This window comes from Nycticebus coucang, chromosome 3 (genome assembly GCF_027406575.1).
Source record: "Nycticebus coucang isolate mNycCou1 chromosome 3, mNycCou1.pri, whole genome shotgun sequence".
In the NCBI taxonomy this organism is placed as follows: Eukaryota; Metazoa; Chordata; class Mammalia; order Primates; family Lorisidae; genus Nycticebus; species Nycticebus coucang.
In genome coordinates, this window is record NC_069782.1 from 139,091,200 (window position 1) to 139,103,227 (window position 12,028).

The following is a 12,028-nucleotide window of genomic DNA, read 5'->3' on the forward strand; positions in this document are numbered from 1 at the left end:
TTGCATATTTTCAATCAGACAAAAGATAACTAGAATCTATAGAGAACTCAAATTCACACGAAAAAAGCCAACAATCCCATATATGAATGGGCAAGAGACATGAATGGAACTTTCTCTAAAGATGACAGACGAATTGCTAACAAACACATGAAAAAATGTTCATCATCTCTATATATTAGAGAAATGCAAATCAAAACAACCCTGAGATATCATCTAACCCCAGTGAGAATGGCCCGCATCTCAAAATCTCAAAACTGCAGATGTTGGCGTGGATGTGGAGAGAAGGGAACACTTTTACACTGCTGGTGGGACTGCAAACTAGTACAACCTTTCTGGAAGGAAGTATGGAGAAACCTCAAAGCACTCAAGCTAGACCTCCCATTTGATCCTGCAATCCCATTACTGGGCATCTACCCAGAAAGAAAAAAATCCTTTTATCATAAGGACACTTGTACTAGACTGTTTATTGCAGCTCAGTTTACAATCACCAAAATGTGGAAACAGCCTAAATGCCCACCAACCCAGGAATGGATTAACAAGCTGTGGTATATGTATACCATGGAATACTATTCAGCCATTAAGAAAAATGGAGACTTTACATCCTTCGTATTAACCTGGATGGAAGTGGAAGACATTATTCTTAGTAAAGCATCACAAGAATGGAGAAGCATGAATCCTATGTTCTCAATTTTGATATGAGGACAATTAATAACAATTAAGGTTATGGGGGAGGAAGGAGAAAGAGGGACTGAGGGAAGGGGGTGGGGCCTTGGTGTGTGTCACACTTTATGGGGGCAAGACATGATTGCAAGAGGGACTTTACCTAACAATTGCAATCAGTGTAACCTGGCTTATTGTACCCTCAATGAATACTCAACAATAAAAAAAAAAAAAATTAAAATTCTCAATTTACAACCAAAAAAAGCAAAAGAAGAAAGTTGCAGCTCTTACTCTCAGGGCAAAGTTTTAAAGTTTTTCTTGACCCAGGTAAAATTTGAAATTAATAATGAATTTGTTATGAATGTTCTCCTTTCTTTGTGTTTGTTAATGCAGGTAAGGGTAATCCACAGACTTGAAACATGAGTTCAGATGCTAGCCAAGATGTAATTACCACTCCTCCCCCTCCCAGCATGCCTCACAAGGAAAGATATTTTGACCGCATCAATGAAAATGACCCAGAATACATTAGAGAGAGGAACATGTCTCCTGATCTACGACAAGACTTCAATATGATGGAGCAGAGGAAGCGAGTTACTCAGATCCTCCAAAGTCCTGTGAGTTGAAATAATTAAAAGGCTTTAATTTTTCTTTCTCTTTGGAAACTTTGATATAGTGAAGTAGAAGGTGTCTTAAACTACCCTCAATGACCTTAAGCAAGGGTGGAAGAATAACCATTTACTTCCAGTCTTTCGAAGAAGTAGTGGACACCTAATTCATGTTTGATTTGCAGACCTTTAATAACAAACCAGTTTTGGTTTACATTTTCTTTGTGTGTTTTCTGAGTATAATGCTTAATTAAGGGAGCACAAAAGATTTTACTGAACTCAAGGACACCCATTTCAGATTGAATATCTGTGCAGAAAAGAAAGACATGACTCGAGTCATAGGAACCAAGAAATAGGTATATCCTGTACACATATTTTCCTTCCTTGATTACCATGACACTCAGGGCAGCACAGGAAGATCTACGGTTTTTGAGGAAGTCCATGATTTGGCAGCTTAATGTTACATACACCTAATACAGGCACACATATAGGGAAACATATTACATTATAAATTAAAAGGAGATTATAAATTCAGCTCATGTTGAAAATTCTGTCTGCACAGCAGCATGTAGACTTTGTAAATCATATTCAAGTGATTTGTTCATTTTCTTACCCTTAGAATTTCCCAGGTCCCATGTAAGTAACAGATATGGGAGAACAGCTTGATTTCAGGTAAAGAATGAATTAATAACTTTATGTATAATGAAGGTTATGCACCCTTTAAGGCAGAATGTTCAGCACATAGATACTTGTTGTCCAGATTAAGGATATATTGGGTTTCCAGCTTGAGGACCAAATTAAGTACCAATGCATAAAGGTGCCTAAAGTGGCCCTGGTAAATCATTTTTGTCATGCCTTTATGAATTCAGTCACAGAGGTTGAGTCCATAGCTGAAGGAAAATTCTACTCTAATTCTTCCATATCGGTGCCCTTTGTGAAGCATTGAAGTATAAGTTGTAAAAGCAATGGAAGCTGTGAGGAATTTTAAGTATATTCCTTAGTTTAAAGAAATCCCTTTAAAAGGGAAAGGAGGTTAACCAGAAAAGTCATGATGAGAGAGTAAATGTTCAGTGTCTTATTTTGTGCAAACTTGAGTTTCTATGGTTTGTTTTTGTTTTTGGTTTATTTTTTTGTTTGTTTGGGTTTTTTTTTTTTTTTTTTTTTTTTTTTTGAGACAGAGCTTCACTCAGTTGCCCTGGGGTTCAGTGCCATGGCATCATAGCTCATAGCAACCTCAAACTCTTGGGCTCAAGCGATTCTCTTGCCTCAGCCTCCTGAGAAGCTGGGACTACAGGCACTTGTAGAATGCCCAGCTATTTGTTTTAGAGATGGAGTCTTGCTCTTGCTCAGGCTGGTCTGGAACTCCTGAGCTCAGGCAGTCCACCTGTCTCAGCCTCCTAGAGTGCTAGGGTTACAGGCATGAGCCATCCCACACCAGCCTAGTTTTTGTGTTTTTAAATACTTGAAGGGTACATCATGTGTACCCTAATAAAATAGATTTATTTCCTCCACTAAAGAAACCACACTTTTAAGAATTAACTTATTAACCAAATGAATGTAGTGACAGGTAAGATATAGTAATTGAAAGAATGAAATGAGATTTAGATTTGGTTCATGGTTATTAAATTTTGAGGTTTCTTTGGGTAGTGCTCCAAAGAGAGGACCATTTGACTCTTAACTGTAAAATTTAAATGAAAGAAATACTAAACTACATTTTCATGCCAGGATTTTTGTTTTATAGTTTACCCATTAAACTAAAGCCAACATAACTTTGAATAGATTATTTAATGTTTTTATATGAATGCATTTCCATTTGTAAATTGGCTTAAAAGTATCCATTATACTTATGCCTTGTGAAACTTAAATAGTGGAAAGGACAAACATACAGATTGTCATTTCCTTATTCACTTAACAAGAATAATCGTTTTCTGTCCAGATAATAATAAAAGAAATTGAGACTTAAAAGAATTGTGGACTGATAATTTTTTCTTTCCTAATGAGTTTAAAAATCATCTTTATGAAAGACTTGGAAAAGTGTATAAATTTTGTCTTCCTGCTATATTTTAGGACTGGTTTAAAAAAAGTTTTTTAATGTAACAAATTTTTACCAAAGGAAATTATACATGGTGGTTTATATTAGTTACTACTACTAAATAACAAATCACTCCAAAACTTAGCTGCTTAAAACAGCAAGCATTTATTATCTCACCATTTCTATAGGTTAGACATTCAGAAGCAGCTTAGCTAAATGGTTCTGGCTCAGAGTTGCAGTTAAAACATCAGCTAGGGCTGCTGTCATGTGAAGGCTTGACAGGGGCTGGAGTATCTGCTCGTAAGGTGGATCATTCACATGGTATTTGGCAGAAAGCCACAGTTCCTTGACACATGGATCTTTCTGTAAGGCTGGTGGAGTGTTCGCCTCCAGAACAAGTATACAAAGAAAAGCATCCTGCTGTGCTGCTTATGACCTAATCTCTCAGACATCACACACATCATCCCTCTACCATATTTATTAGTTAGAAGTGAGTCACGAAGCCTGTATTCAAGGGGAAAGAAATTAAGCTTTACCTTTTGAGGGGAGAATTGTTCATTCTCTGGTCACAATTTACTCTTCTTTTTTTTGTTTTTACAGGCAGGGTCTCATTATGTTGCCCAAGCTGTAATGCAGTAGCTTAATTCACAAGTGTGATCGTTAGCGCACTATACCCTCAAACTCACGCAGTCGAGCAGTCCTCGTGCCTTAGCCTCCCAAGTAGCTAGTTAGGACTATCTCACTCAGCTAGTTTTATTTTGCAAGCACTATGGTCTGCCTTTAGCCACAATTTATTTTTCTTGCTCCCATACACACTCTCCCTAACATTTCCTAAAAGTCTTATGCCATTACACTATTGAATTTAGAATCTCATTATCTAGATTTGGTCCAGGTGCAGATGACCGTCATTAGGATGTAGTTACTTAAGTACAGCTCCTCAAATAAGTTCCTCTTAGTCTTTTGACCTGTGAACTACAGAGACAAGTTATCTGCCCACACACAGTCAGTGGCAGGATGGGTATAAGATCACTGCTATAGACATTCCTGTTCAAAAAGGAGAAAAGTAGGTGATACAAAAGCGTGAGTGGTCCAGAGCAGTTGTGAAATCTATCTGGGTAAATGTTTGGAAGTTCCTTGGCAAGGACTCAGTCCTACTGCTTACTAGGTGTGACTCAGTGACTCTCCATGGTTCCACCGTCTGAATCATCCTTTATTTTCCTAGGAAGGTAGCCTGTGTTTGCAACTTGTTTTTCTCAGCCTGCTTTCTTCTTATAGAGAGGTTTGGGGGATCTAAAGGCCTGTTTTCCTCTTGTACTATTTGTTCCTCTCAGCCCAAAGCTTTGCAGTATAACTCTCAATATAATTCTCTTAAAAATGTTGTGGGTCGGGCGGTGCCTGTGGCTCAGTTGGTAGGGCGCCGGCCCCATATACCGAGGGTGGCGGGTTCAAGCCCAGCCCCGGCCAAACTGCAACCAAAAAAAAAAAAAAATAGCCGGGCGTTGTGGCGGGCACCTGTAGTCCCAGCTACTTGGGAGGCTGAGGCAAGAGAATTGCGTAAGCCCAGGAGGTTGCTGTGAGCTGTGTGAGGCCACGGCACTTACCGAGGGCCATAAAGTGAGACTGTGTCTCTACAAAAAAAAAAAAAAAAAAAAGTTGTGGGTCTCCTGTGAATATTGATGTTCACTGTATTAGGCAAAAATCTATAACCAATTAAGATCAGAATCAAGAATATTGATTTGAAAGTGACAAATTTATATGTCTTGTATTTCAAATTTTCAGTTCATTTGGGAAGAAAGGAAATCAGGAGATAATAAAAACAAAGTATAGGGCGGCACCTGTTGCTCAGTGAGCAGGGCACCGGCCCCATATACCGAGGGTGGCGGGTTCAAACCCAGCCCCGGCCAAACTGCAACAAAAAAATAGCCAGGCGTTGTGGTGGGCGCCTGTAGGCCCAGCTACTCGGGAGGCTGAGGCAGGAGAATTGCCTAAGCCCAGGAGTTGGAGGTTGCTGTGAGCTGTGTGATGCCACGGCACTCTACCGAGGGCAATAAAGTAAAACTCTGTCTCTACAAAAAAAAAACAAAAAGTATAATACTTTTTTATTAAGTACTTCTTTTGTGCCAGGCATCTATTATGTGTATATGATATTCTTTAATCCTCAAAGCAACTCAGTCAAAGAACTATGAATATCCCTAGTTTACAAGTGAATAAACTGAAACTTAGAGACACTAAATAACTCACCAAAGGTTTTAAAGCTTAGGTAAATGGTGGGGTCAGAATTTAAACTCCACATTTCACACCCTTAACTACTAGTCTGTATCATTTATGGCTTTCAGTAGCAATGAAAAAAATTACATCCATATATTTCTTGATTGTTTTATTCATCTTCAAATTCTCTTGTTCACATTAACCCAACTCTGGAAGAGTTTCCTATCACAGGACATTTTGGTGTAAACATAAATTTGGGTGACAAAAATAGCACCTTATGGCTTTGAGCTGAGAAGAGAACAAAAAATTTGTTTCATTTTCACCCTCAACTATTACTTATTTCTAGGAACTTCATAACTTTTTTTCTTATTTAAGTTTTTTAAGAAAATATTGATCTTAGGGGCGGCGCCTGTGGCTCAAGGGGTAGGGCGCCGGTCCCATATGCCGGAGGTGGCGGGTTCAAACCCAGCCCCGGCCAAAAACAAAAACAAAAAAAAAGAAAATATTGATCTTAAAAATCAAATACCAGTAAGTAAACTAGTTCAGCTTGAGATTTTGTCAATGCAATAGAGAATCCACAAATTCTCTTTGATCAATGTACTCCTCATATGTGATGTCTGTAGAGACTTTAGGTTGTAATTAATTTCCTTTTGTCAAAATGAAGTGTTCACTACAAACTGGTGGAATTAAGTGATGCTTTATCAAAGTTAATGAAGTATACATAGTATACATTAAAAACTAGCAGGTAGAATTGAACACAGTAGATGATTTACTATGTTCTGAATTCATGGATGGATATGCAAATACCTGGGTGGGCATCGAGACATTAAACACTTGAATGTCAAGCTCTTACTGGACTTGACTGCTTAATAGGGAAAACAGCGGGCTTCTTAAGCCTTACCACCATAGGAAGCAGTTTAGTTTGGACTAGTTGACAAAAGTGTGTCATATTATTCTGCAAAATGAGACAATAGGAGTTTGATTGGTGTAAGCCCAGGCATGTGACATACTAAAATCTTTTAATAAGATAGCACTGTCTAATGCTGTAAAGTTGTGAAAGGAGGGGAAACTTCAAAACCAGGTACATTTAGGATAGTACTGGAATTAAGGGTGCTATAATTCCCTTTAACAGGGTGCCTTAATTAGAATAGTTGGTAGAAATCACCATGATTTATCTGGTCACTTTGGACATTTAAGGTGGAAATATTCTTTATTAACTTTGTTTACTTTTTTATTGTATACCAGCTTCAGGAAAAGATATAATTCTCACCTTTAGTTTCATGCTAATTGAGACTTAGATATAGGAGAGATGCCATCCAAAAGAAAATTTGGTTTGTTTTTTTTTTTCCTTTCAACAGGGCCAGTGATACTCTATTTCCAAATGAATGCATTTCTTTCTTTTTTTTTTTTTTTTATATCCAAAATGCCTTTATTGGGATGGTTTCCCATTCATTCAAGCAGGGTACTTTCAGTGCTGCTTTCTTCTGAAGGAACATCCTTCTGTAAGCCTTGCTTTTCCTCCTGTAGGCTGGCAGAGGACAGTAGAGCAACCAACACACAAAACTACTGTTTGTGCATGGCTAAACACCGTGGTGATTCTGTAGCATCCTGGGCATTTCACGTCCATGAAGTAGGAGTTGGGGCTCTGCGCCAGGCGCTTCTTCTTGTGTTTCCTCTTTTCCTCTTCTGGAGAGGGATGAAGGAGATCCTTTGCGAGAGGCATATTGGCGTGTGGAGGCCGTCACCGCCGGAAAGCATGAATACATTTCTTAATGGAGAAATTCTAAGTAAGTTTGTTAGGCGTTATGCTCCTAATCTCACTTTAGGAGAGATCTAAGAGCATAATTGCAGGGTGCCTTGGGGGCAGCAATCTGTAATCTTTTTTTTTTTCTTTTTGCCTCAATTTTCTTCTCCAGTAATTATGAGGTATTTAAAATCCACCAGATGTGAATATTTAAAATCCACCTCTGATGTTTATCAGTGTTCTGTTACCTGAGTTTCCTAAGGTTTTTCTTTTCGTTTATTTTGATTTTTTAATTTAAAAAAAAAAAAAAAAGAAATTTTTGTCAAATTGGTCGTCTTTTCTGTGACCTAAAAATATATCTCATCTATTTCCATTTTCTCCTGAAAGTTCTTATTTTGGGTACAGAAACTTAAGATCTGGTGTCACAAGTTAATTCTACCTGTGGTTTATAGTTTACTTTACAGGAATATATGTGTACTTAAAGGTGATATAAATCTCAAATCTCTAAATCTTTTGTGTTTTTAGAAGTTTACTTTTGTCCACATAGTACAATTTCAAAGTTTATAGTCTTTGATAGGAGATGTATTAATAGAAAAAGGGCATGAGATTCAGCTAAGGTTTTAAGGTGCCCTCTCTCTAACTTAAACATTTTGCTTTTCACCTGATTATTTTTGACCATACTTTTTGGACCTTTGTTTGAGTTAAAGAATTAAATGACTTTTTACAAATTTATAATACTCAGAGAAGATGGATTTTTACTTACTTAAAATTAATTTCGGGCGGCGCCTGTGGCTCAGTGAGTAGGACGCCGGCCCCATATGCCGCGGGTGGCGGGTTCGGACCCACAGCCCCGGCCAAACTGCAACAGAAAAATAGCTGGGTGTTGTGGCGGGCGCCTGCAGTCCCAGCTACTTGGGAGGCTGAGGCAAGAGAATCGCGTAAGCCCAGGAGTTGGAGGTTGCTGTGAGCCATGTGACGCCACGGCACTCTACCCGAGGGCGGTACAGTGAGACTCTGTCTCTACAAAAAAAAAAGAAAAGAAAATTAATTTCACCTAATGGATGATTGACCTAATTACACTGGAGGAATTTTCGTTTGAGTGATAGAGCGATAAAACTATTTTCTAGCTAATAAACCTATGAAATGAATCTTTGCTATCATTAACTTAGTTAAGATTGAGATCAAATTCTTCTATCTTGAATGAGTTAATGAAAAGAAAAAGAAAATCTAACTTGCAATTTTATTAATTGGGCACTGAAGCATACACTCAGAATCTAGAAATGTAAAAGACATAGTTAGCCAACAAGATATTATGATAGAGGAGGGAAAAATACATAGTCACAATGATATGATAAGTACTCTCTAAGTAGTTTAGGGGAATGTTAAGAATTCAGGGTGAGATATGGAGGAGAAGAAATATAGAGATCCCTCCTAACTGAGGTGATTAGGAGGGACTTCCAGGAATAGGTGGTATTTAAGATGAATGTTGAATAAAGATTAAGAATTCATTAGGAAGAGCACCTGTGGAAGCCAGTACTTACATTAGATGAAATAGAATGAGCAAGGATGGAGAAGTGTAAGTTGTAATCAGAGAACGTTGAATGTACCTCATAGGCTAGACCAGAGCATTGAGGTACATAGTAGACAAAGTCCTGTACCTGCAGATTGTGGAAATTTGAGAGTACCAAGCTGTTTTCACCTAAGTGAGGGGGTCAGTACATTTCCTTATCATTTCCCGTTTTAATTCATTGCTACAAGTTTTTTTTGGAAGACAGTCTCGTTTTGTCACCTAGAGTGCAGGGGTGCAGACATAGCTCCTGGCAGTCTTGAACTCCTGGGCTCAAATGATTCTCCTGCCTCCACTTCCTGAGAGGCTGGGATTATAGGCATGAGCCACTGAGCCTGGCTCCAAAATTTTTTGTACATATTTGTGTGCATATGTACTTGTTTTGGATCTAGGTTCAAATCTTTGCTTCACCCTCTACTGATTAGCTGTGTGACATTAGGAAATTCACTTAACTTGAGCTTCCGTTTCCTTGTTTCTAAAATGGGGGAAATACCTAATGTAGTTATCGTGACAATTTAATGAAATAACATAAAAGTATGTTGTGCAGTGCCTTGCACGTAGGCATTGATCTTTGTGGAAATTATATAAATTGCTAATTTAAAGCATATTGTGCTTTTGTGGAAACACTTTGAAGATTATAATCATAATTCCTTAGATTCCAATTGGTTGTAGTTCTTTTAACCTGGCTCTTCTCTAGTGGAGACTCGAAGGAACTGTTGGCTAATGTGACTTCAGATGCCCCGCATGTGACCTCTCTGCCCTGCTTATAAACTAGTTTCTCATTCTGCTTTGGTGAATTCCTAACTGCAAAAGGGCAAGTGCTTGTCCCGGTACGCCGAAATTGCCATAATCTGCTGCCGTGTAGTTTTTTTCCTTTATATACCTCTACAACCTGATACTCTAACCCAGCCGAAGAGGTTTACTCAGCATTTCTCATCACAACACACGTGCGGCCTTATTAGTTCTATTTGGTTTCAGAGATATAATACAGCTCTGATAAAATTAGCAAAAGATCTGTGCCCAACTAAGAGTTCCAAGACTCAAGTCTTTATTCCATTTATTTAATAGCTTTGTAGCCTAAGAAGGCATTGCCTGGCTCGGACTTTGTTGTGACTCAAATGGATCAACTATGAAGGGTTAATTTTACTAACATTAACTTTACTGGAAATATGATTAATTGCTTATCATAAAGATAAATTAAAAAATTTGGTTCTTTTAATATTATAGTGGAAGCTTAGTTTGTTCACTGATAAATTTTAAAAATCAGCTGAAAGAGTTTTAATCACCAGTAATACACTTACTATTTTTTGACTTATGTAATTATCTGAATAGTATTTCAAAAGCATTTGAAACACTAAAAAAATGAATTAAGAACATTCATGACAGACGTTTTGGGCTAGAAAAATTCTTACTTGTTAAAGTAGTGTCAACTACATAAAAAGGCTAGGGAGATTTCATTTACGTGAAAATTTCCTTTACTGCATAGTAGAAGCTATCCACCAACGTTAAAGAGAACGTTATATTTTTCCTCTCTTTCTTACTTGATTTCAGAAGAGCTTATATAGCCCTCTTTGACACTGTAGATATCCCAAAGCTTTAGGATGATAGTCACATATTGTAGGAAACAGTGGAAATTGAAAAGGCATTTTCACTATTGGAAAAAGAGCATTTGACTTGTGTCCTTACCTTTCACATTTACTAGCTATGTGACTTCAAACAAGTTTTTTCAACCTTTCTTATTTAGCTTTCTCATCAGTTTAATAAATAGTTATGATTTCTCTTGAGCAACTTGATTTTTAATCTTAAGCCCACTGTAAATCACTACACTGAGCAGGTTGTCTTGATTCATGTTAGAGGATTTAGGTAAAAGTTGGCTCATCTCTAGCGATTTTATGACATTCACTTTGTATCTTAACTTCCTGGCTGTGTTTACCCTCCTTATCCTTAATTTATCTTTAGCTCTATTTTTCTTACCTATATTTAATTTATTTTCATATTTTATTTTATAATTATTTTAATCTGTGGAAGCTGCCTTATTATAGTGTAAGTATCACTAATTTTTTTAACTTAAAGAATGTTTTGATTATAGCTGCTTTGAACTGAGAAAAGTTTAAGTTGTTTGGTTTTGAAGGGAAGATAGAGTTTCAGAAAAGCAGACTGATCCATTGTCATGTGTGCAGAAGTTTTCTGTGGTTTATATAAAGATAAATGAGGATATTTGGAAGGTTCTTTTTCATTTCAGACTTAACCATGGTAAAATACTTGTGTTACCCATCTGTATTGAAGGCGTCTATCTTATATACAGCTCTCAAACACTTTATGTTCACTGGGTCTTGGATGAATGGAGTTTTCTGATAAATATGACTTTGTAAAGAATATTTTATAGGACCCTTTCTCTGGATTAAATCTTATGTTTAAATAAAGTAGATATACTCAATGAAATTGGATATTTTTGAACTTTTATAATTGCACTAATGATTTACATTTAACAAGCCTTGAATTTATGAAAGAAAAGCCATACATAATTAACTGGTGTAAACTGCTCCATGAACTCAGGATTCAAGTATGGTCACCATAAGTCATTTTTTAAATTAATAACTCATACATCTAACTGCCTCATTACCAGAAAGTACAGCATCTTCCTCTTGGAATTTCTGCTTTCCTCTGAACTGTCCCAAGAATTTCGGTGACATATATAGTCCAAACAGGGTCATCAGTGACTTCCATATCCAACATGTGGTGTGGGTTGTATATTCATGTGCCTGTGTATGTGAGAGAGACACATAGTAGAGTCTGTTCAGCCCACCACTGCCATTGTGCTTTCCTGCCATATGGTTGTGTTGTTGAAAAGCAGTCTTATATCGTCTAACAGGAGATGTAGGTTCACTGTTGACTCAGATGCCTATAGGGGCCACCATAGTGCATCAGGGAAAGATGAACCTCTTCCTGTACTAAGGCTAGTTAACATGCATGTCTCATGGTGCCCCATGGTTGAGCTACCAAGATTAACTAGCACCCAGTTTCTTTCAGACACTTCTCAACTATTCTAAGAGCAACACAGCTGTGAGTCAGAACTGGTCCTAACATTTACTTCCATGTGTTCTTGGAACCACATTTCTTCTTCCCACTCTGGGCTCCTAGACCATTGTTTTAAAAAACAAAGCCTCTAGACTTCTGGGTGGTTATTCACCCATCCTCTAAGCAAGCTTGTA

At 37.5% G+C, this 12,028-nt stretch overlaps 2 protein-coding genes across 12 annotated transcripts in view; one reads left to right on the top strand and one right to left on the bottom strand.

Moving 5' to 3' along the window:
- ADD3 (adducin 3) overlaps nt 1-12,028 on the top strand; it is a 174,405-nt gene that overhangs the window by 135,468 nt on the left and 26,909 nt on the right. For all 11 annotated transcript variants that reach the window (XM_053583606.1, XM_053583605.1, XM_053583601.1 and 8 more), the window contains one exon: nt 1,054-1,274. In XM_053583606.1, the coding sequence (XP_053439581.1) occupies nt 1,080-1,274 (195 nt within the window). In that variant the 5' untranslated portion in view covers nt 1,054-1,079. The remainder of the gene's footprint in view (nt 1-1,053; nt 1,275-12,028) is intronic.
- LOC128581183 (40S ribosomal protein S27-like) lies at nt 6,904-7,257 on the bottom strand. Its single transcript, XM_053583611.1, has one exon. The coding sequence runs from the start codon at nt 7,226-7,228 to the stop codon at nt 6,974-6,976; it is 255 nt and encodes an 84-aa protein (XP_053439586.1). The 5' UTR covers nt 7,229-7,257; the 3' UTR covers nt 6,904-6,973.